The sequence below is a fragment of the Anguilla anguilla genome, chromosome 18, assembly GCF_013347855.1.
Source record: "Anguilla anguilla isolate fAngAng1 chromosome 18, fAngAng1.pri, whole genome shotgun sequence".
NCBI lineage: Eukaryota > Metazoa > Chordata > Actinopteri > Anguilliformes > Anguillidae > Anguilla > Anguilla anguilla.
In genome coordinates, this window is record NC_049218.1 from 6,674,692 (window position 1) to 6,699,507 (window position 24,816).

The 24,816-nt window shown below is 45.4% G+C and overlaps 3 protein-coding genes across 7 annotated transcripts; 2 read left to right on the plus strand and 1 right to left on the minus strand.

Moving 5' to 3' along the window:
- Positions 1-14: 14 nt before the first annotated feature.
- LOC118217821 (mitochondrial import inner membrane translocase subunit Tim23) lies at positions 15-11,360 on the minus strand. Its single transcript, XM_035399883.1, has 7 exons — positions 10,784-11,360; positions 10,573-10,631; positions 9,562-9,655; positions 8,702-8,786; positions 6,230-6,288; positions 5,465-5,575; positions 15-1,057 (listed from the first exon to the last, which is right to left on the minus strand). The coding sequence occupies exons 1-7, from the start codon at positions 10,887-10,889 to the stop codon at positions 945-947; spliced, it is 627 nt and encodes a 208-aa protein (XP_035255774.1). The 5' UTR covers positions 10,890-11,360; the 3' UTR covers positions 15-944.
- An 88-nt stretch (positions 11,361-11,448) lies between these two features.
- LOC118217819 (zinc finger protein 135-like) lies at positions 11,449-16,308 on the plus strand. Of its 4 annotated transcripts, none has more exons than XM_035399877.1 (2): positions 11,449-11,585; positions 12,832-16,308. In XM_035399877.1, exon 2 carries the CDS (start codon positions 13,001-13,003, stop codon positions 14,585-14,587), a length of 1,587 nt encoding a protein of 528 aa, XP_035255768.1. In that variant the 5' UTR covers positions 11,449-11,585; positions 12,832-13,000; the 3' UTR covers positions 14,588-16,308. The 4 variants fall into 4 exon arrangements, with proteins under 4 accessions (XP_035255768.1, XP_035255770.1, XP_035255767.1 ...); XM_035399879.1 differs by having other exon boundaries at positions 11,466-11,589; XM_035399876.1 differs by having other exon boundaries at positions 11,486-11,726.
- A 1,790-nt stretch (positions 16,309-18,098) lies between these two features.
- LOC118217820 (zinc finger protein 135-like) lies at positions 18,099-22,969 on the plus strand. Of its 2 annotated transcripts, none has more exons than XM_035399882.1 (2): positions 18,099-18,249; positions 19,584-22,969. In XM_035399882.1, exon 2 carries the CDS (start codon positions 19,736-19,738, stop codon positions 21,122-21,124), a length of 1,389 nt encoding a protein of 462 aa, XP_035255773.1. In that variant the 5' UTR covers positions 18,099-18,249; positions 19,584-19,735; the 3' UTR covers positions 21,125-22,969. The 2 variants fall into 2 exon arrangements, with proteins under 2 accessions (XP_035255773.1, XP_035255772.1); XM_035399881.1 differs by lacking the exon at positions 18,099-18,249 and adding an exon at positions 18,254-18,384.
- Positions 22,970-24,816: the final 1,847 nt, after the last annotated feature.

The window sequence follows — 24,816 nt, forward strand, 5'->3', positions numbered from 1 at the left end:
ACAAGACACTTGTCTCTGATGTTGATTCAGGTTTTATTTTTGGCATAGTATGCCCTTCATCCTCGACACATGTGACTGACCGTGGGTTAAGGAGAACATTCGCACCCACAACAAATACAATTCAACAAAAACAAACTTTTAAAACCAGGTTTGTTTAATTGAGTTACAACATATTACCACCAGTGCAGAGATCTCCGCCACGCCCCCCCCCCCCCCTTTTCATTCAACGGACCTGAAATGGACTGACCAGGAAAAGAATGTCAAGTGCCAGCCGGAACACCGGGACCCCCAGGTCAAGTGTCACCTGGAGACCGTTGCCATGCAACAACACTGAGTCCACAAAGTGAGCGAGATCAGTGGGGTGGTCAGGATGGCATACGCCTTCATACACCAGTCAGTCGACACGGACGTTTCTAGTATCGACACGCTCGCAAAACTTGGGTCTTTCCAGAGCAGGGTCGATGTTTACAATGCAGCGCGTCAGCCAAATGATGCGCAGTCACAGACACTGTGTGGGGTCTGCCTGTAAAGGACACGCCCGTGGCATGACTGCAGCAATGCTCTTATTCATGATGAGATGAGAACCATGATGTTACAATCATCACATGAGGGATGAGCTGTAATTTTAATGCAACAGCAGCGAGGGGGGGGGTGGAGGGGGGGGGGTTGGGAGCGGAGGGGGGTGTAAACCATCTCACCGCAAATAGGCCTTCTTCATCTAACATTCGTCCTCATCTTCAAGCAGACAAGCAGCGCCATGACCACGCCACGTAAATACACAGCGTGTTTTTGGGCTTACGGACAAAGCCTGGGACTGTCTCTTCCATCCACACCTCTGCAGCTAGTGCACACCTGCCCATAGCTGCCTCTGGGTTTAAGCATGATTGGTGCAGGCAGAGGGGAGAGGCGGGGCAGGGGGGGGGACCCTCTGGGTACCCGCGGGTTTAGAAGTGGGTGGGGGAGCGGCCCTTCAGATGATCCCAGTTGCTGTAGAGGGCGTACAGTCCCGAAATGGCCAGGCCCGCCAGGCCGCCCCTGGCAACCCCGCGCAGCCCTCCTGTTCAAACACACAAATGGACACGGTCAGGACCACGCCCACACCAGGCCACGCCCATGATCAATGAGGGCACACTGAATGGAAAGCTGTTTCAGTGGGTCTGTATGAGCCAGGGCACATTGAATGGATAGCTGTAGCTACGTTAGCCTTTAGCTGGTTCTAGTGGGTCTGTATGAGGGCACATTGAATGGATAGCTGTAGCTACGTTAGCCTTTAGCTGGTTCTAGTGGGTCTGTATGAGGGCACTTTGTGCAGGAAGCTGTAGTTACATCAGCCTTCAGATGGTTTCAGTCGATCTGTATCATCAGCAGCTGTAGCCCATGGGCGGGCCGCAGCTAAGGCTGATAGTGTTCCTGCTTAGCTTAGCGCAGGGGTCCGCACCCACAGCCCGGCTGCCTGTGATAAGTGCGAGGGGGGCGGGGGGGGGGGTCACTGCTCTTACGTAGGGGCTGGTGCACTACGTAAGAGCAGTGACATCGCTCAGTCACACACATACACACACCCTCAGCCCCAGAGTTCAAACCTTCCATGTGCAATATGCTGACATCAGTGCAGCCTCCCTCCACCCAAACACACACACACACACACACACACACGACTGTCACTATGGATCAGACCAAGCGGCCAAAACCGGGCTGTGTTTCTGAAGCTCACTTCCTTGTCTTGTTGAGAGACGCTGCTCACCAGCGCTAGTGCGGTTGGCTCCAGTATAGGCGTTTCAGCCACCTGTTTTAATATAAGTCAAAGGTAACAATAAAACGATAAAAATACAAAGTCAATCATTTTTATGTACAAGTTTTATGTTTCTAATGTATAATGATTTCAAATATTGTATATTTGACTTAGGTTTAAAAAATACTGTTTGAAAACACTGGTTTCATATATTATGAGAACTCAGTCCATCTGTGTTTGATCCCGGTCATCTAGGGACATGAACTCAACTGTCATAACACAACCCAACCATTCAGCAGTGAGAGCCAAGCCTGGCCCGGCTCCAGGCTCCTCTCCCCGAAAGCCATTCCAGGCTTTCTCAGGCACACAGCCAGCCGGTCCCAAAACACAAAGGCAGGGACACAGGCAACAAGAGGTCTCCTGTTGGCGACGTCTAATGTCTCCCACCATTGTTGCAGTGGCTTGTAAGCACATCCATTCGACTGGAGACGTCTATTTTTTTTTTTTTTTTTTTTTTTTTTTTTTTTTTTTTTGGAAAACAAGTTCTGGCCACAAGAAAACTATAAATACACACGGTTACCAATGGCTATCTTGGGAGAATGAGTCGCACGCCAGGTAAGACAAAGGCCGCTATCTTTCATTCAGACAGAGATGACCACAAAACCCCTTCCCGATCATTTACGGCTTAAGACCCGAAGAGAAACAAACGGAGCGGAGCCTGACTCATCTTCACGCAGAACACAGAACACAGAACACGGCTGAACGCCGGGCCTGTGAGCACTGAACACCACAGGCAGGGGGGCCTCAGGACAGTGGAACACCTCTAGGTTCCTCAAAGCCCAGGGCTCAGCTATCAACGGCAGGAGAAAGAAAAAAAACAAAAGAACAGTGTGGTTACGTGAGGTGTAAGTTCTGAACCGTCTGCTACTGGACTGTGGCGGTGTGCACGCGAGGCCTGTTGTGTGACAAGCGGTCTTGCCGTCTAAGTAAGCCTGGGGAGGAGCGCTTTATGTTTTTAGCACAAAACAAGGACTCTTCTGGCCCCCCCCCCCCACTCCCCCCCCCCCCCCGCTGACTGAGCCGTGCCCAATCCCAGCTGTGAACAGCGCAACTTACAGCCGGGACCCGGGACGACGGGGGCGGGGTTCAGCGTGAGAGGCAGAAGATTTTCGGGAGAGACCCAAGCTGAGCCCATAATGGGCGCCCGCATTACGACGACTCCGCGCGCAGGTGGTCCCGGCAAGTCCAATCCCGCCAAAGCGCTTAAAAAGGACAACGGTGTCTTTGCTTAACGGACTACATTGGGCTTAAAAAACGTCCAATTCTTCTGCGGCTGTAATTATGGGAAAATAACAAGAACAGCGCTGGATAAGTTTCACAAATCTCCCCCTTACCCTCAATCCCCCCCCGCCCCCTCCCCCCGGCCTGCCGCGCCCCAGAGCGATTTCACAACCCTTTACTCTCTGGGAAAAAAAAATACGAAAGCGTCCATGCTCTGCTCTGGGTTCGTGACAGGGGGCCTTCGACGGGGTAAACAAGTGAAAAACAATCCTGGACAGGACGGGGCAGGCCTTGGACGGGCTCGGCTCGCCTCGGCTCGGCCCGGCAGAAATAGCTTTCTGCATTCTAACGTCGACGGCGGTGCTAATGAGCGCGAAGGTCAGCCCGGGGCCGAGCGTGACGGATCGCGTGCGCGCAGGACTCTCACCCCCTCCGGAGTCCCCCGTCAGCAGTTTCGAAGCAGAAATAGAAGCCCTCGGTAAAAACAAGGAGGTCAGCCCTGCCCTGCCCATGGAGCTGGCCCCTCATAAAAATCTATTTCACCCCTGCTGCGCCTCCTCATCCCCCAATCCCCGCGAAGGTTGGCGAAGAGCATTCCAAATTCGGCCCCCGTATATTTAACGTGCCCTATTCTACACCCGGGAGAGGCTTCTGCTGTGCTTTGTGCCACAGCGCGCAACACAAACCGAATTTCTAGAAACTTCCCCAGTGTCATTCCACAGCAGGGCATGCAGGGAAATTTCCTCGGTCAGCTGCTCCAGCTCAGACGCCACCGCACAACAACCTGCACAGAAACCCCCAGCTGATTCGCTGGCTCACATGCACGAAGGAGCACGGGATTCTGGGTAACCTTGTGATACGACAGCTGTAAAAACAAAATCGAAACGAGAACAAAAACAAAACAAACACAAGAACATCACAGGACAGTTTTAGGTACTTTCACCACCTACAAGTCCCTCAACCAACTTCCTCAAAACATCCCACTAAAAAGTACATCACCCCACAGTACCAGACTTTAAAAGCATTACAGTTCAAATTTTACTCCAGCTGATATTTCCTGGATTCATTTCCCCTGGTCTGAAGTGCACAAAGCTCCATCTGAATGTGAAACTCAGCTTCAGACCGAGAGAAAATGAGATCCGAAAGCTTCCTGAAGACACGGTACTGACAGGCCGAGCTGTAGTTGGCGCCATGCCACTGTTGTCTTGTGTCCCACGAAGATAAAGACGACGACGCCCATGTCAATCATTGACAAGGTCATGCCGGTTCCTCCCAATTAAAAGTGCAGCCGAACTTCCCCTCAGATATAGATACCACTTCTTACCGGAACCTTCTTTTACAACGACAACAACAAACAAAATAAATCAATGCGCATTAAAATTTGGAGAGCATTCGAGGTAAGCAGCAACGCTGCATTCCACACATTGCAGGCCTCCATTTGACTGTTGCCAGAACACGCCGTCCTTATCTGCTTTTAGCAATTTTTTACTCTTACTTCACTCTGCAAGGCACCAAGAAGAGGCACCAAGAAGAGGGTCAAATAAATTAAGTTGTTATAACAAACTTACAATCCTAGATCAGAAGGACAGTTGGTTTACTTGAATTCTGGCTCTAGTGCATGCAGATTACACTCCACATTGATCCTGTCACATGGACTTCATCATCTCTTGTTAATGGCAATGGTAAATGGACTGCATTTATAAAGCGCTTTACAATTGATGCCTCTCATTCACCCACTCACACTCACACTCACACACCAACGGTGAAAGGCTGCCACGCAAGGCACCAATCAGCTCGTGCCTGGTGAAATATGGTACGCAATTTGCGGTGGAATTTCTACTTCACAAGTTACGGACATGGCAGATTCGCACGGGATTAAGATCACAGACGACCTCCGCGATTATTACAAGTTACTGGGGGTCCCCAGGCAACACTAGTCCCGTGCGAACAGGGCTTGCAACAGAGCGCAATGCGATAAAGGCACTCTGTCTTCCTGGGTGTCAGGCCCGAGCAAAGACAAGCATGTTCCATGGATAGCTGAGAACTGCTATTTCTGTGCTGTAACACAGCACCAGAGATTACCAAACGAGTGCTTTAGGGATGCCTCGTGTGACCGGAAGAAAAGGGCCCGACCGCAACTCAAAGTCAACCGCTCAAGCGGTCACTGTGTGGTAAATACGAAACAAAATGGCCTCTGACCTCACCCTCTCTTGAGTTCAACTACAACCTACAACTGCAACCAACTACAAACTCCCGTGAAGTACAATGGTAAAGAGTATGTTTACCGCAGGGTCAATATTTGACACTTCAGGGGCTCAAAATCCTCCTGCTATGAATTTTACGTCTTCGGCCCCCGACTGGATTCAAAGGGGAAGTGCCGTCTCGGAGTCAGCCAGGCTGCCGATTGGACGATGGTCTGAACGACGCCCCTCCCCCCTGCGCTGTGACCGTCACCTGTGGACTTGTAGAGCATTCCCGTCATCGTCCCGGCCGCCACCGTGTTGAGGTCGTCCTCCGCCCCCCTGGCCTTCTCGATCACCACGCCGAGCACGCTGTACAGCAGCGCTGCAACCAAACGGAGAGCGGTCAAACCAACACACACACACACACACACAGACACACACACACACACAGACAGACACATGCACTCACACACACACACACTCTCAAAAACACACACACATGCACTCACACACACACACACACACACACAGACGCACGCGCACACACAGACACACACATGCACTCACACACACACACAGACAGACACAGACAGACACACGCGCTCACACGCGCTCACACGCGCTCACACACTGCGGCACCGATGGCGTCTTTACAACGGCCCTCAGACCGCTTACGAGCAGCTAGCGACGCCAGCGTTCTGGGGCAGGGCCTTTTCCAAGCCCCCAAAAAAACAACCCCCCCCCCCCCCCCCCCCCCAGAAAACCAGAAGCAGAAACTGCAGGCTCAGCGCTGCAGGCTGCCGACGCAGCGCTTTCACATCTTCCCGCTCCTCCCTGCCCGTCCGTGTGGCCCCAGGTCAGGCGAGCGGCTGACTGGGTCCATCAGCTCAGAGCACCCCCTGCGCTCCTCCAGACACAGACATACAGGGCCAGCCGGAGTACTGCAGTTCAGGCTTGACACAGTGGCGTGTGTGCTCGGTGTAGGTTTGTGGAGGCGGCGGCGGCGGCGATGGTCGATGGGGGCAGAGCCACTCACCCAGCGAGCCCAGCGTGTTTGCCCACGTGGCCCCCTGCCGCGTCACCAGGTTCAGGATCCTGAAGCGGAGACAGAGGGAGAGAGAGGGAGAGAGAGAGAGAGAGAGAGAGAGAGAGCGGTGGAGCGTTAATGACAGTGAGCGGCCTTGCATCACCTGCCGTCTATCACAGTGTGTGACTGAACAGGTGGTACTACCTTTCCGCCAGGGAAACTAAGACTGAAGGCCATCGCATTGCCCTCTACCCCAGTGTCTGACTGACCTCTCACTAGAGGCACTGGGAGCCTGTTTATGCACGCACGCCCGGTGTGCCAGTCACTGCCATTGGTGTGCGTTGCCATCAACACCCTGCCCCGCCCCCCCCCTGCCTACCCAGGGACTGTGTTTACTGCCCTCTCCAGAGACCCTGACCCCAGGAACGCCAGCTGTGTTTGAGAACTCACGGCTTTGTCAACACAGGTGCTCCAACACAGGCGTGTCAGAGGTCACATGGTACACTGAGGCAGGTGAGCACAACTAAACGTGAAGCAGAGAGAGAGAGAGAGTACGTGAGAGACAGACGGGGAGAATGACAGAGAGAATGTGAGGTTGCTGAAGGCCAAATATCTTATCACTGATATCACTGATTATCGTTTCTTTTTATTTTGGCAAACATACAGGCAGCCTGTGTGTGTACAATTCTAAAGCGAAGAAAAGAGGTTTGAGCCAGGATGACGTGGCAAGACTAAAATGCAATTTGGCAGACTTCATTAAGGGAGTCGGCAGACCCAAAACACCATCTGAACATTTAGTGTTCTTTACAGCAACTTCTGTCCAGAGAGAACTTTGCAAACTCAAAAATCGATGATTCGTGACCAACTTTTAAATTTGCCACGCTTCTGAAGTCGCTTATTTTCTGTTACTGTAAGTTGCTGTTATTAGAAACAACAGTTTCCTGTGAGAGGAAGCTACCCTAACAAGCTCGTCAAGGGAGGAGTTCTGTTATATCCTGTTACTGTAAACATTTGACATTTGTCATTTGGATGCCACCACCACTGCCTATCCATGGTCTGAAAGAAAGCGGAGTGTGAGGGTGATCACAGCTTAAGACGCACTTAGTCTGTGGCTAACAGTTCTGCAGCCATATACTGATCAGTGGGGTATTAAAAAAGCTTTCAAAACTAAGAGGAGGCCAGGGTCCAAATGTATGTAGCGATTGCAATGCTGGCAGCATTGCTGGCATGTGAATTTGTGAGCATTAGACCTCAAATGTGTAACAAATGTTACAGCAACTGCAATAAAATCATTTTCTGATCAGACCAGCTGATTCCAAGAATAACACAAATGTGCTGTTTCCACAGAACAGATTTAGCATTAATTGATAAGCTGTCAGTGAAATCAGCCATGTATTTTTCCTGGTTAGATCAGAAAATGGTGCATTATTTTAGACATCTGGTGAGCTGCACATATTCACAAAGGCTTACATTTCATTGTTCAGACACTCCACATAAGAATCTGCATAGTTGCCACATTTGACCTTAAACAGTGAAACTCAGGAAATGGTTTTCAAAAGGTGACCAGTACTCAGGAGGACAAACTAATATGTGGTATGACTGCCACCTGTTGGTTAAAGAGGTACTACTCTTTTGGAAATTCTGAATACAAAAAATGGGTCTTTACATTTAAAGGTCCAGGAAACTTTAATCTGTATATTCTTTGCTGGTGTGTTGTTTCAATACTTTTTTGCATTCACAGATGGCCCAGAAATATTTTTAAATGATTCTTGTAAAAATTTAAGGATTTAAGTATAAATCCTGTGCAGAAATGGACTAACCTTCCCCCTTGGCTGAATGACAGGTATTCAGTGAGCGGGGTTAACTGGGTGTTTGTTACATTAACACAAACCCTAAGCCCAGTGAAATCCCTGAAACATGTAATATGTAAATGACACTCTTGCCACTGTTTTGTGCGGTCAAGGCAAGTCAAGTTGAAAATGTCTAGGCCTAAACACTGTCCCTTCTCTGAATGCAGAGAAAGCAATACGCTCTTTTCTTTTCCCAAAAAATTAAAAGACCTGCAAGAAATCCTGTAAGTCTGTTTCTGCCTCAAAAAATAACATGGTATACATTTCGGCCTTACACACTAACATACTTACTGTACGTTTCTGCCTTACACACTGACATACTTCCTGTATGTTTCAGCCATACACACTCGCATACTTACTGTATGTTTTGGCCTTACACACTAACATACTTACTGTGCGTTTCTGCCTTACACACTAACATACTTACTGTACGTTTCTGCCTTACACACTGACATACTTCCTGTATGTTTCAGCCATACACACTCGCATACTTACTGTATGTTTTGGCCTTACACACTAACATACTTACTGTGCGTTTCTGCCTTACACACTAACATACTTACTGTACGTTTCTGCCTTACGCACTAACATACTTACTGTATGTTTCTTCATTACACACTCGCATACTTACTGTACGTTTCGAGGCTTGGACCATGCCATGTCTCTCGTCTCCGCCAGCCCCATGCGAAGGCCATTAAGAGCTCCGAATGTAGCCCCTGGCAGAAGCATCAGGGCAGATATTAGATACAACACTCCTGCTGCAAGGGTACTCTGCATGCACCTCTTTAGACAAAACCCACCACCTCTTGTCTCGTGTCCATCCTCTACTGAATGTAATATACGAAGCACAACCCAATTTGTATGCCTGTTCTACATATATATGCATCTGTGCATGTGTGTGTGTGTGTGCTGACCCCAGAACCGTTTATTCTTTGAAACCGACACATTATCCTAATTTTTCAGTTGTCAGGCGCACAAGCAAAAGCAAAATGAATGATAACATCAGGGTCTAATCAGTATTGGCCAATTATAGCTAATAACAACCAATCTGATAAGCTGAAATGAAGGCGCATCATACTGTACATGTGCAAGAGAGCTGACGCGTGATATGCATGAAAATATCCAGGCCCTTTTTGTTTATTCATGTTTTTCGATTTATACTTTTCACCAGCCACTTCAAAGCTGCACAGACTCAGTTATCTAGAATCATGCTCTCTGCATAATTAAAAAATTTAACCTACATTTCATAAAAAATGTGTTTTCCTTGATAAACTCAGATCTGTGCAATTTGGCTGCAGTTTACATTCGCGTTATAATGCAAAAACGCCGTTATCAACATCATCATTAACCAAAATAAGCAGCCAAAAGTTGGTTTCTTATGTTGGCCCCAAAATTTCCATACTGTGCATCCCTGAAGTAAAAAAAAGTGAAGCTGCGGGGGAAAGGTCAGCATGACAGGCGGAGGAATGGAGAGAAGAGCTCGGCCCTCACCTGTAATGCAGCAGCCCCCGATGGTGAAAAAGGCCAGCTCAAACCGCCCACGCGTCTTATTGGCTCCCGTGGGCAGGATAAACTCATCGCTGTCCTGAAGACAACACCGCGTACAGCGATCGATCGGTCAATCAATCAATCAATCAATCAATCAATCAATCAAATTTTATTTGTATAGCGTATTTTACAGCAGTTGTCACAATACGCTTTATAGACAACCCTGGCCTAAACCCCCCACAGGAGCAAGCCTAAGGCAACAGTGGCAAGGAAAAGGTCCCTGTGGCAGATGGGAAGAAACCTTGGAAGGAACCAGGCTCAAGGGGGAAACCCATCCTGCTCTGGTCGACTCAGGGTGCCGACTGGTTACCAGCACGTCAGTCAGTTTTATAGGGTTTATGATGTGGCTCTGAAAACAGAGCTATGCGTTTTCTCACACATTTCCATGGTGACCGATATTTTAAAAATGAGCTATGCACTTTCTCAGTCATTATCATAGAATCATGATGTCCCCATGTTGCCAGATGTCATTAGGCCAACTGTGTTTGCCTAGATCAGGGGTATCCAATCTTATCCAAATGATTGAAGACCATTGTTGGTCCATTAGTTGAATCAGGTGTCGTAGTGCTGGGCTAAATCAAAACCTTCACCCACATTAGCCCTTTTTGGATAAGATTGGACACCCCTGGACTAGATACATCAAGACAGGCAAAAAGAAGCACTTTAACCCACACCACGTTATATTGTACAAATTTTAATTAGAATGAATCTGGTTCACGACTGGGGTGCTAAATCTCAGTCCTAAGGTACCATGTGTATTCTGGTTAAAGAACAGTTCAATGAAACACTGATGGCAACAACACAAACTTACATTGTGTTCAAATATGTAAAGGACGAGTTTGGGAACCTCTTATTGATGAATCGTTCAATTGCATCGCTATTGTACTGTACAAAAACACATGAGAGGAATGCTCTCATCGCTGACTGACCATGACATCAAGTCTGGCAACTTACCTGCGTTAGGTATCGGGGGTCCACGTTCAGATAAGGGGAGAGGGGGCTCATTCCTGTTACTGTGAGATAAGAGTAATAGAAAACGTTTGATAAACGGTTTACGATCATTACAACAAGCTAACGTTACCAACATCCCATGAGGCAAGCCATAATAACGCAACTGCCAATGAACAGGTAGATAAAATAGTGCGGTTACTTAAATAGGACTTACATGGCACTCCGGCGAGCTCAGTGTTGGAATATTCAGGTGCCGCACCCCCAAAAAGACTACCAAATCCCCCCTTGGACCCGCCAGACCCCGGCAAGTTATTATCCATGTTTCTGTCCAACCGACCTGGATAAGCTACACCAGTGAAAACAATAAAAATGGCAACCTACGTAAAGCCAGGAAGTAACTGACGCTAGCTAAGCTACGCTGAACTAATTCGGCACAACGCGACCTGGCAGCAAATCCGAGAGGTATCTCGTGATTGTGGTTACTGTCTTAAATAATAAAACGAACTTTATTGATCGACGTAATTGTTGATGTAGTTATTAGTAAATGTGTGTAATTAAACATCTTTCAATTTTAGCTACCTCTCTGACCTCCACATTCCTTAGTAACAGTTACACAGCCGTAAAGCAGATCTTAGCCGCAAACATTTTTGTCACCTAGCAGACTTCCTAAACTAGGTAGGCCTACCTTAAGTAGATACAACTGAATAATGCGTTTGCACGTACTGTTTAATCACAATACATAATGTATATAGGGTAATGGACGAATAATTCAAATGTGAGCCCGTAGATACACTACGAGATCGAGATATTGCACGTTCCTATTCGAAATTGGACGGGCTTTTCGACAATGAATCACGACAGGATGCGCGTGCATTACTTCTTACTCGGTGGTTCTACGTACTGAATGCATCCACTTTCAGTTTTTTTTCTGACCACCCCAACAACCGATCCAGGATCATCTTACACAGCTCAAATACGATTGAACCCCGTTTTGTGAAAAATATTGCTGATCCGAGGTTGGTACGTTACATCAGGTAGAAACTAACATTATAGTTGTTATTTACACCAATCCGCTGCTGTTGAATCCAGAACGAAGGAAGGGACAATACGCCTTGTAGCTGCTGTACCGACGGCAATTTCTGCAAAATAAACTATTGGTAAATACTCTATGATCAATGACGATATTTGGTGTCAACGAAAATCCTGCAAATTAGCTATTTAGCTGGATAATTGTTCCATGTATTTACAGATTATAGCTAGCTGAATGACTAGCTAGAAAGCTAGCAAAACAGCTAGTCTGTTTGCTTTTCCAGCTAACCTGGCTAGCAATGCTGAAAAACAATATGAAACACGGTTTCATAACATATAAATCAGATCAGCATTGCCTATCTGTAAGGCATGGCCTAGTTAGCCAGGTACTGGCGGTAGATGTTTCCCAATCATCTAACACAATCCAGTGCAGCTAACTAGCTAATGCCAAAAATTTGTTTGGGTTTTTTTTCTTCTTCAGATAACCCGGCTATGCTGAAAACAACATGCAACACGATATAATGGAATTTAGATTAGAACAGCCCTGCCTAACTGTTAGGCCTTACCTAGTTAGCCAGATATTTGCGATAGATGTGTGCCTCAGTAAGCTAACAGTTGTTTGGTACATGTGAATTAAAGTTCGGAATCGCTTGCTATCTACCTAGATATGTAGACGGACATTGTCATTTGCCATACCTAACTATATATAGCAGTAGCGGTGTTTGTGGCCCAAAAGTAGATTTTTAAATTGTGTTCAGTGTAGGTATCTATAGCTGTGAGAACTTGTAAATCATGACCGATTGCTCTTCAACACATTTCGCGTTATTGTTAGTTCGTGCATTTCAAAGGATATTTATATTGGGAATGAGAACAGAACAGAACATAACCACTTCGAGTCTCTGGAATATAACCAATGGTTTTCCTTGCTGATACCTGTGCTTGGCTTCAAATTTACTAACTGAGCAAAACGGAATTAACAAACTGATAATCTTGCATATCTGGTTGCTGCGTTGTGGTAGTGGTTTAAATTACTGTGCAACAGCAAACGTTTACCTATTTTAATCAACACCTTTTTGAATATTAGTTTTTTTGACATCCTCAGGTGACATTAGTATGCATTTGCAGGCCCTATTCTAACTGAACTCAAAGCAAATACAGTTACTGTGAGGTCGAGTGATATTGTCATTTCTCGCTTGAGCTGTGGTTTGACTTTGTTCATGTCTATTCTTTCAGGAGCTGCAGAACCTCTATTTTACCCTCACGTTGGAGTGCTAGGGATCTGTTTGAGTCTGAATAAGTCTGAAGTGTATTCGTTTCAGAAAAACTGAAGACATGGAGAAGAAATCAGTTTTCCCAAATTCCTGACTCGAGAACTGAATCTACCTCATCAGGACACAGCACAATGGAAATAGAGTACGTAACAGTTGGTCTCGACCCCCAAGTAACTGAATACATTGTAGAAGAAGCTGATGTAGAGTCTAGCTTCTCGCCTACCCATGTGAAAGCCGAACCTGATCAAGATTTTAATGAAAATAATAGTCAGGTACCTTGTCCCAACCTGGCTACTGAAGAAATTAAATTGGAGCCAGATGCAGGTACCTATGAACACACAGATGTGTACTTGGACCAAAACTCAGAAGCCACAGCTCAAGCTGAAACTTGCCTTGAGCAGGCCATTTATATCGCTAAGGAGGGGCAACCCGCTGAAGTACTTTACCAGATTAAAGATGAAATGGAAGAATCGGACTCTGACATATTGGGGGTTGGCCGGTTCCATGCTAAGGGAAAAAAACAATTGAAAAGGCAGAAAAAAAAGCCAACCGTTAAGAGGATGAAACCTCTTAGCACTCCCACAGAGTCAGACTTGGCCAACGTTGGGCATTTACTTGGGCAGGGCGGAGTTCACGCAGGGTTCGAGTCTTACATTTGCACTGAGTGCGGAAAGAGCTTCAGAGGAAAGGAGAACATGCTGAAGCACCTTCAGAGCCACGCGCAGGACGGCTCGCACACCTGCGTCCGGTGCAAGGAGAAATTTCCGGATTCTGGAAGCCTACTCAGACACGTGAAGTGTGCGCACACGCATAAAGAAGAATTCCACTGCTCTCTGTGTGGAACGTACTTTCAGACTGCAAACACGTTTGCCAGGCACATGAGGATTCACTCCGGTGATGAAGTGTTCGTCTGCTCTGACTGTGGGAAGAATTTCCGCCATAGGTCTAGTCTGTCGAGACATCAGCATATTCATAGGCTTGAGGAGGAGGAGGATTCTTTAATCCAGTGTGGTTATAGTAGTAGTAGTAGTACCAGTAGTATCAGCAGTAGCAGTAGTAGCTCTAGTAGTAGCTCTAGTAGTAGCAGCACAAGTAATAGTAGTAGCAGAACTTTTCCATCGCCTGCTAAACGTTCAAAGGCTTTATTTACATCACCTAAACTAGTCATACATGAGAAGAAGACTCCACCTAAATCATTCTTGTGTGTCAAATGTGGGAAGAGATTTAATCATTCCTCCAGCCTTTCGCGACACAGGCTGACTCACCTGGAGGATAAAAAACCGTTGCCCAGCATCTCCACGGAACTGAAAAGCCCCCCCAGGAAGCCGTCGGCGCAGCGAGGAAAGCCTTTCACGTGCACACACTGCGACAAGCGCTTCGCCCACTCCTCAAGCCTCCGCAGGCACGTGCAAACTCACGAGCAGATGCCGTATCAGTGCCCCCTTTGCCACAAGGGTTTCCTCACGTTAGCAGCACTCAGCAGCCACCAGAGGTGTCACCAGGACGGCAAGAGTCGGCAAGACAGGAAAGTGCACTCGTGCTTTGAGTGCGGCAAATCGTTCAGTCATTCCTCGAGCCTTTCAAGACACCGCCATACTCACTTGCAGGTGCAGCGTGTGTCAGCGGGGCAGTACGTTGACACTAATTCACTTTCGCTTTTTCAGTCTTCAGTGGATTTTATTCCAACGCTCAATGAGAAATTGGTGGTGAAACCATAAGAAGCTTGGAAAACATGTAAAGGAGTTTGGCTTGCGTCAGAGCTGCCCTTAAATGTGACACAGTGCTCGGTTCTGTTTTGTTGGTCCTGCTTGGTGTCAGTGTGATGGTGTCGGACACGAATCCTGAAATGGGGGGAAATCTGCTCTCCGAGGCGTCTGGGTGAGATCGAGGACGGGTCCGCCGCGCGCTTTCCCCGCCTCCCCAGCATGCACTGCAAACGCGAGCAGTCGGCGAGCCGCCTTCCTCTCCTGAGATCTGCGGGCAGTTAGGAAAGCCTGTAATACTACATCTGGAGCGGCTCTGAGCTCCATACTGAGTACTTCCTGTCCATCTATTACAGTATGACATCATCACCCGTATGTATATAGTGGTGGGGTATTAAGGACAGTTTCAGACAATTGCCTGTATATATAACGTGCTGGGGCATTAAGGACAGTGAACAGCCTTGTGTCACCTGCCGTCTATCACAGTGTGCGACTGACCAGGTGGCACTGAGAGCTGGGGCTCATTTCTATTTCAGTTCTATTAAAGACATTTACTGAAATTCAAACCTGCTTTCAGTGTTATTCACGCCATTAGATGTATGTATATGGTGGGGAATTAACACTGAAAGCCATCGCATTGCCCTCTACCCCAGTGTCTGACTGACCTCTCATTAGAGGCACTGAGAGCCTGTTTATGCACGCACGCCCCGTGTGTCAGTCACTGCCATTGCTGGGCGTTGCCATCATCACCCTGCCCTGCCGCCTGCCTACCCAGGGACTGTGTTTACTGCCCTCTCCAGAGACCCTGATCTCAGAAACACAGTTGTGTTTGAGAACTCACGGGTATGTCAACACTGATGTGTCAACGCAGGTGCTCCAACACAGGTGTGTCAGAGGTCACATGTTACACTGACGCAGGTGAGCACAATTAAACAAGAAGTAGGGGGAGAGTGTATGTGAGAGACAGCTGGTGGGGGTGAGAGTGAATGTGAGCTTGCAGAAGGCCAGATATCTTACCCAATATATAAAATATAATTTTCCCTCTGTTGGCCACCTTTTGTGTATGAGCCATCTTTCCTTTTATTTTGGTAAACATACAGGCAACCTGTGTGTGTGTGATTCTAAAGCGAAGAGAACAGGTTTGAGCCAGGATGAACTGGCAAGGCAAAAATGCAGTTTGGCAGGCTTTGTTAAGGGAGTCGGTTGACCCAAAACATTTAATGTTCTTTACAACAACTTTTATCAGACTGACTTTTGCAAACTCAAAAAAATCAATGATTTGTGACCCAATTTTTTTTTTCAATGGTAATTAGAAACAATAAGAGTTTCCTGTAAGAAGAAGCTACATAAGCTGGCCAAGGGGGAGTTCTGTTTAATCCTGTTACTGTAAGATTTTGACATTTGTAATATTGATGCCACCACCACTGCCTATCCATGGTCTGAAAGAAAGCGGAGTGTGAGGGTGATCACAGCTTAAGACGCACTTAGTCTGTGGCTAACAGTTCTGCAGCCATATACTGATCAGTGTGGTGTTAAAAAAGCTTTCAAAAGCTAAGGGGAGACCAGGGTCCAAATGTAAGTAGCAATTACAATGGTGGCAGCCTTGCTGGCATGTGAATTGTGTGCATTAGATCTCAAATGTGTAACCAGTGTGGATTGGAATCAGTGACATGTTAAACACAGCACCAGTTTAAGTATTAATTTACACAATTGCAATAAAACCTTTTCTGATCAGACCAACTGACCTTCTTATTCCAAGGATAATACAAATGTGCTGTTTTTCGCAGAAAAGATTTTGAAGGCTGTCAGTCAAAGCGACTATATATTGTTCCTGGTAAGATTAGGAAATCATGTATTCTTTTAAACGTTTCATGAGCTGCAGGTATTCACAAAGGCAGAGACTGACTTTAATAAACAACTAACTGATAGTTATTTGTTTACTCACTCCACATAAGCATTTCCATAGTTACCACATGTGGGTTTGAACAGTGAAATTTGGATGTCAGGAAATGTTTTTTTAAAGGTAACCTGTAGTCAGTGAACTTCATTGCCTGTAGTAATGAGGACAAGCTAAGATATGCAGCATTACTGCCACCTGTTGGTTAAAGAGCAGTATCCCACAAGGACGATCATGCTTCAAAAACTAAAGCACATACTGTACATAAGACTTGGCAGTGGGAAGAGACTTTAAACACTAACATACTGTACGTTTCTGCCTTCAAAAATAACATACTTAAACACTAACATACTGTACTTTTCTGCCTTATACAGTAACATATTGTACTTTTCTGCCTTAAACACTAACATACCCGCAAACGTCCCTCAAAGGTCGTGAGTGAGTGAGTGACCACAATTTTTACATTACATTACATTACAATTTGCCATGCATAGCCCACGATGCCAGGTCCTGCGCGCCGTGGGAAAAAGAAGCTGAGTTACACATGCTTAGCTTTACTTACCGTGCTTTTCGGCCTTAAACAGTAACATACTGTACTTTTTTGCCCTAAGCAGTAACATACTGAACATTTAGAGGCTTGACCATGCCATGTCTCTAGTCTCTGCCAGCCCCATGCAAAGGCCGGTAGGAGCTCCAAATGTTGCCCCTGGCAGAAGCATCAGGGCAGATATTAGATACAACACCCTTGATGCAAGGGTGCTCGGTATGCACCTCTTTAGACAAAACCCAGCTCCTCTTGCCTACACTAAATGTAATATACAAAGCATAACCCAACTTGTATGCCTGTTCTACATATATGTGTGTCTCTAAGTGTGTGTGTGTGTGTGTGTTGACTCCAGAACTGTTTATTCTTTTAAACTGAGACATCACCCCATTTTTTCAGCTCTCAGGTGCACAAAGAAAGAAAAATTAATGATGATACCAGGGTCTAATCAGTATTAGCCAATTATAGCTAATAACAAACTTAAACGTTATATGCTATTAGCGGTATTGGCTGAAAAGCTAAGATTACGATGTGATAGCGCATCATACTGTACATGCGCAAGAAATCTGACGTGCGATATGCGTGAAAACATCACACTTTTTATTTGAATATTTATTTAATATTTATTTTCTCACCAGTCAACATAATACGCAATGCTACACAGTGACTCCATTATCTTGAATCATGCTCTCTGCATAATAATAGTTTTTTAAAAATATTTCAATCCAGATTTGTTAGATTTTCCTTGATAAGTTGAGATCTGTGCTAATGTATGCTTTGGATGTGGAAATTTGGTTGTAGTCTACAGTTGTGTTGTAATGCATAACAGCGTTATTAACATCATTATTGGCCAAGATTGGTTACTGATGTAGGCCCAAAAATGTCCATACTGTGCTTCCCTAAACAAGCACAGAACCGTCCAGACCCATGGTGCAACTCACTTCCGCAGACACATTTTACCTGGCACCACCTGCGCATGCGTCCCACAAAACGTAGCTCAAAGGTCGTGAGTGAGTGAGTGACCACATGCATAGCCCACGTGGGAAAAGAAGCTGAGTTACGCATGCTTAGCGTTCTATCCAACCAGGGGTGGACTGGAACCGGAAGGATGTCGTCTATGGAGTTATAGAGGCTGAACCACAATTTTTGACCACCCCAACAACCGATCCAGGATCACCGTACACAGCTCAAATACGATTCAACCCCGTTTTGTGAAAAATATTGCGCTGATCCGAGGTTAGTGAGTTGCATCAGGTAGAAACTGCGCGCGTTACGTACACCCATGCGCAGATTTGGAATTCACGACGCAGGAAGAGAGAATACGCCTTGTAGCTGCTGTACCGACGGCAATTTCTGCAAAATAAATATTTGGTAAATACTCTGCGATAAATTACGATATTTTAGTGTCAAATATAATCCGGCACATTCGCTATTTAGCCCGATAATTGATCCATGTATTTACAGATCATAGGAATCAAAAACAAAATGGCTAGCTAGCAAAACAGCTAGCTTGCTTGCTTTTCCAGCTAACCTAGCTCGCTAGCTATGCCGAAAAACAATCTGAAACACTATTTAATGAAATATGTATCAGATCAGCATTGCCTATCTATAAGGCATTAGTCTACCTAGTTAGCCGGGTATTGGCGGTGGATGTGTGTTCCAATCAGCTACACAGTCCAACACTGCTAGCTAATGCCTGCTTGTCTTTTTCACAGCTAAACTAGCTATTCTGAAAACAATATGTAGTAAATGCGATTTTATGAAATATATGTCAGAACAGCATTACCTATTTGTAAGGCCTTACCTAGTTACTCAGGTATTTGTGATAGATTTATGTCCCAAACAGTCGAACACAGCTTGTGTTTGCTAACGATACGTTTGAATTAAAGTCTGGAATCGCTTTCTGTCTATCCAGCTATGTATATGGACATTGTCATTATTTAAGTATCTAGCTGTGAGAATATATTATGGCCGATTGCTTTTCAACACATTTCACGTTATTGTTGGTGCATTTCAAAGGCGATTCTCACACCGAGAATTAACAAATCACTTTCGCTACAAAGCATTGTAAATTTGGAATTAGAACAGAACAGAACCACATCTAGTCTCTGGAATATAACCAATAATTTCCTCTATTAGGCTTCACATTTACTAGCTGAACAAAACAGAATGAACAAACTGATAATATTACGTATCTAATTACTGCATTGCGGTACAGCTAAACCAAGTAATGGCCATTGGATAGATTAATACATTTTCCTCTTAATCTTTCAATTGCTTATGTTTCAAAGGTTATCCCAGAGGTTATGTTTTTGAGTCAGGCATATAAAGCTACATGAGTTTCTTGGTTCTTAGTGGTTTCAATTATTGTGTACCAGCAAAGGTTCACCAATTTTATCCAACATTTTTGAATATTCATGGTTTTTTTTGACATCCACAAGTGACATTACTATACCTCTGCAGTCCCTATTCTAACTAAACTCAAAGCAAATACAGTTACTGTGAGGTAGAGTGATATTGTCATTTCTCGCTGAGCTGTGGTTTGACTTTGTTCATGTCTGTTCTCTCAGGAGCTGCTGAACCTATATTTTACACTGACATTGGAGTACAAGGGACCTGTTTGAGTCTGACAGAAGACAGGAAACTGAGAACAGGGCAGAGAAATCAGGCTTTCCAAATTCCAAACTCAAGAACTGAATCTACCTCATCAGGACATAACGCAATGGAAATTGAGTATGTAACCATCGGCCTTGACCCCCAAGTAACTGAGTACATTGTAGAAGAAGCTGATGTAGAGACTAGCTTCTCGCCTACCCATGTGAAATTTGAACATGATCAATATTTTAATGAATGTAATAGTGAGGTACCTTGTCCCACCCTAGCTACTCAACAATTTAAATTGGAACCACATTCAGGTACCTATGAACTCACAGATGTGTACTTGGACCAAAACTCACAAGTCACAGCTCAAGCTGAAACTTGCCATGAGCAGGTCATTTATATCGCTAAGGAGGGGCAACCCGCTGAAGTACTTTACCAGATTAAAGATGAGACGGAAGAATCAGACTCTGACGTATCGGGGTGTGGCTGGTTCCAGAGCGCTCCTACAGAGGTCGGCTTAGCTAATGTTGGGCTTTTGCTTGGAGAAAGCGGAGTTCAGGCAGGGTTCGAGTTTTACGTGTGCACTGAGTGCGGAAAGACCTTCAGAGGGAAGGAGAGCGTGCTGGAGCACCTTCAGAGCCACGCGCAGGACGGCTCGCACACCTGCATCCAGTGCAAGGAGAAATTTCCGGATTCTGGAAGCCTACTCAGGCACGTGCAGTGTGAGCACACGCATAACGAGGAATTCCACTGCTCTCTGTGCGGAATGCGCTTTCAGGCTGCCAAAGCCTATGCCAGGCACATGAGGGTTCACTCTGGTGACAAACTGTTTGTCTGCCCTGACTGTGGGAAGAATTTCCGCCATAGGTCTAGCCTGTCGAGACATCAGCAAAAGCATAGGCACAAGCCTGAGGAGGAGGAGGATTCTTTAACCCGGTGTGGTTTTAGTCGTAGTAATAGTACCAGTAGTATCAGCAGTAGCAGTAGCAGTAGTAGCACTAGTAGCAGCACAAGTAATAGTAGTAACAGAACTATTCCGTCGCCTACTCCATTGCCTAAGCTAGTCATACATGGGAGGCAGAAGAAGACTGCACCTAAATCATTCTTGTGTGTCAAATGTGGGAAGAGATTTAATCATTCCTCCAGCCTTTCGCGACACAGGCTGACTCACCAGGAGGATAAAAAACCGTTGCCCAGCATCTCCACGGAACTGAAAAGCTCCCCCAAGCAGCCATCGGCACAGCGAGGAAAACCTTTCACGTGCGCACACTGCGACAAGTGTTTTGCCCACTCCTCAAGCTTCTACAAACATGTGCAAACTCACGAGCATATGCCGTATCAATGCTCCCTGTGCCACAAAGGCTTCCTAAAACTAGCAGCCCTCAACAGCCACCAGAAGTGTCACCAAGGCCGCAAGAGACGCCAAGACAGGAAAGTGCATTCGTGCTTTGAGTGCGGCAAATCCTTTAACCATTCTTCAAGCCTTTCCAGACACCGCCATACTCATTAGCAAGTGTTAGCGCCTGAGCAATGTGTGTTAGCTGGGCCGTACGTTTGGCGCTAATTGCGAGTCTTCGTTGTCACTTTTTCAGTCTCCATTGGATTTTATTCATTCACTCTCTGAGAAATTGGTGATAACACTGTAAATCTGGCTTGGGTCAAAACTGCCCTTAAGTGGGACACAGTGCTTTGTTCTTTTCTGGTGGTCGTGCATGGTGTCAGTGAGATAGGTATCAGACACAAATGTAAGTTTAATCTTTATTAAGGAGATGTTTACCTTTAATATTGTGCTGAAGTTAAATGCCTACTGTATATAGCTAATTGCTATGTAACTGCAAACAAGGGCTATTAACCGCTATGCAGTGGCATATTACTGCATAATTTATCAAAATACATTAAGGCAGTGGTATCCAAACCTTGTATTTGGATATCTACCATCCTGTAGATTTTAATTTCAACCCCAATAGGTGTGTTACAGTTTGTAGTTCTAAGACGCGGAAGTAAGTTGCCATTCTCGAGCCGCGGGTTCTTTCGTCAGATTTCCAATGCATTTTTCCCATAGGGATTTCGTTTTCTCCGAAAGTAAGGTCTGCGGTGAATGTAATGTTCACGTATTGTTATACGAAATAAATTACACCCATTAATATCACCACCGTGGATTTTAAAGCTGTTATGTGCTTTTAAAAAGTAACTTGCTATATTGAAACTACAACAATGGTTGCATTCTGCCAACCGTCACTCTAGTTTCCATACTAGCCCGCCTGCACGCGACATTCGTAGTGTAATTTTCTCGTAGAACAAAACGTGAAACTGTCTTTGGCATGTGTTAAACACATACCTTTCGGCAGAAAACGAAATCCCTATGGGAAAAAGCATTAGAAATCTACCGAGGGAACCCATGGCGAAAGAAACGTCCCGTTTAGCCTACAAAAAGACGTCTTTACTGTAACATTATTTGGCACACCTGACTCTACTAATCACCACCTCAATGCAAATTTTTAGCTGCTGAATGCAGTGTACTTTGTTAGAGTTGGAGTGAAAATCTACACGATGATAGACCTCTAGAAACAGGGCTGATCACCTCTGCAAGTAGGGCTTGGGTTGATTTAGTGTTGTAAAGGTGGCCAGGTAAATTGAGTTCAAAATTTGCTTGTAGTCCCAAGTCCTTGGGAACTGTAGTTCCTGATGAGTGGACATCTTGGAATGTAGTCCATAGAGACCAGTATTGAAACCAGTATTCAGAGAAGCAGCCCTATATGCTGTCAACAGCATGTCCAATGTTTTTTTCATTTTGCTTTATGAAACACTAACTTATGAAAGGGAGCCTAAAATGATTAAGTCACTGTAAATTGGAGTAAATTCTCAGTAAACTGTAGATCCAATTTTTTATTTTAAAGTCAGAAAGCAACAATAGCTGTATTGCTGTTGAATATAATTTCCCTCCTACTGCCTCTTCCCACTTGAAGAGTTTTCTTTTTGTGACATTCTGTGCCTCAGTTGCAGGTTATAATTACTGATTCATGGCCAAGCTAGTTTTTGGGTCCTCTGTGAATGCAGTATGAAAGTGTGTCACAAGATGGCAGCAGCACACTGTAAGTGAAAAGGAATAACCTTTCTTGAGGACATCGGAAGGTGAAAAGCGTTGGCATTCTGTGAAAGTGTTGTAAAATATAATATAGCTGTATCTTAATCAGTAGTTAACATGCTTAGTTAAACAGGCATATTATTCATCCTTTAGATAATTGTCCTTAGTTTTTAACTTTGTTCGTTCGTTTTTTGTTTTGTTTTTTTTTGTATGAATGATTCTCAGAAGTGTATCGAAATAAAAGAAGACGATGGACGTGTCGGAAGAAAGGCTGCTGTTTTGTCTGTTCTGTCTTGGTTCTGCTCTGGTCCTTTAACGTCATTGTGTTCCAAGGTCCATTCAGCAGGCGGCGTACCGCCTCAAACTAGTTAACCACCCGAACGTCCGAAAGATACTCTTCACAACGACTGAAAAAAGTGATGTCATCGCAGACTGGAAAATTACTGGTATGAAAAGTGTAAGTGTAATGAAGGCATACAGAATTGGGCCGGCATAGATGCTTTTAGACACGGTGCGTAACTGTAGCAAATAATAGTGGGGAGTACAGTGCAGGGAGGTGCACGAGATGTCAGTGAACACACCCCTAGTATGTATTGGGTTCCCTTGCATTGGGAATTGCCCATTTGTATTAGTCTAGGGCGCAGTATCGCGGGGCCTCCTTCTGTACAGTCTTAATTTAGGATGGGTAATTGGGCTGCTCCATTGAAATGGCTAAAAAAAAAAAGGAGTAGGGGGGGTCATGGCTGAGGTTATGATTTGCTCTTATCACAATCTTGGAAGACCAGGTGCAGAGAAACTTCTGGACTCTCCCACGGTCGGCCTTGTTTAGTCCAGCTTGTCGAAGGCAAGGCCTTTCTAGCGGATAAACATGGAGCTAAAGCCCGATAAACGCTGATCTGCGGCTCCCTGATACTCCAGAGGCCTCCTCTCTACTCTGAACCCCAGCTCGCAAGAGATGGGTGACCAAGGAATTTGCTGGGGGGGGGGTGGGCAGAGGGGGGGGGGGGGGGGGTGCAGCGTTCTTATTAGAATTCAGGCATTGCAGCTGGAGCTTGGACCTTCGAAGTGGAGCAATAAAGTTTACCATTGTTGTCAAGCTAGTGGCTCAGACTTCCTGGCAACCACACTAAATTACCCAGGCTTTCTGTGGGCCCAGAAACAGCCCACTGTTCCTCAACAAAAAGGCCATTCAGGCCTCTGTAGGTTCCCCAAAGCTAACTTTATGCCGATGAATGGATGCTGAGGGCTTCCCAAGAAAATGACCAGTGTGGGAAATAGTAGTGATGTCATTATGAATGCATTTCCAATGTTTTTGTTGTGCCCTCCTCTCTCCCTCTTTCTCCCCTCCCTCCCCGCTCTCTCTTTCCCCCCTTCGCCTTCCCCTCCACTGTTCTCTTCCTGTTTCATTTAGGCCCATTATTAGGAGCCTCAGAATGCAAAACAAAAAGCCGGGGACCCCAGTGTGCCACTGTTTCCATGGAGACGTGAAAACAGTGCTGTGGGGCTTCTGTTCCCTTTGAAATGAGTCTGGGAGAGATGAGGAGGAGGGAGGGAGGGAGGGGGGGGGGGGCAGATCAGCAGGAATTTGGACACCTTAAAAACAAATTTGTAATCCTTCACACTCTTTTTTTTTTTTTCTTCTTCTTCTTGCTCCCCAAAAGAAAATGTTTGCATGTCTGGTTTAGTTTGTTGCTTGAGGAAGATTTCTTTGCTCTGGGACCTGAGGACATTTCGTACTTCCCTTGAATGTTGTAAAAAAAAAAACCCACATTGTTCAAATCAATCAATGCTAAGTAATGCTGAGAATTTAAAAGTAACAATTATAGTCTCTGCACTTTAACTCCCTTTGAGTCAAAATGCATATGTTTATTTTAAAATATGAGGCAGTTTTTTTTAAATTATTTGGCACTTTGATGTAACACACAGTTGGAATGGCGACTCCCTTTAGAGTGTAAGATGAAAAAACAGTGCCAAGTTACATTAAATAATTTAGGAAACATTGGGTAGTATTGCTTTGGAATAAATCTTGTTTAATTTGTGTGAGCTAAGATAGCCAATATCATTTATTGCAACTTGCCCTCATTTTCGTAAAAATACTTTTAATGGCAGGCCTAGAT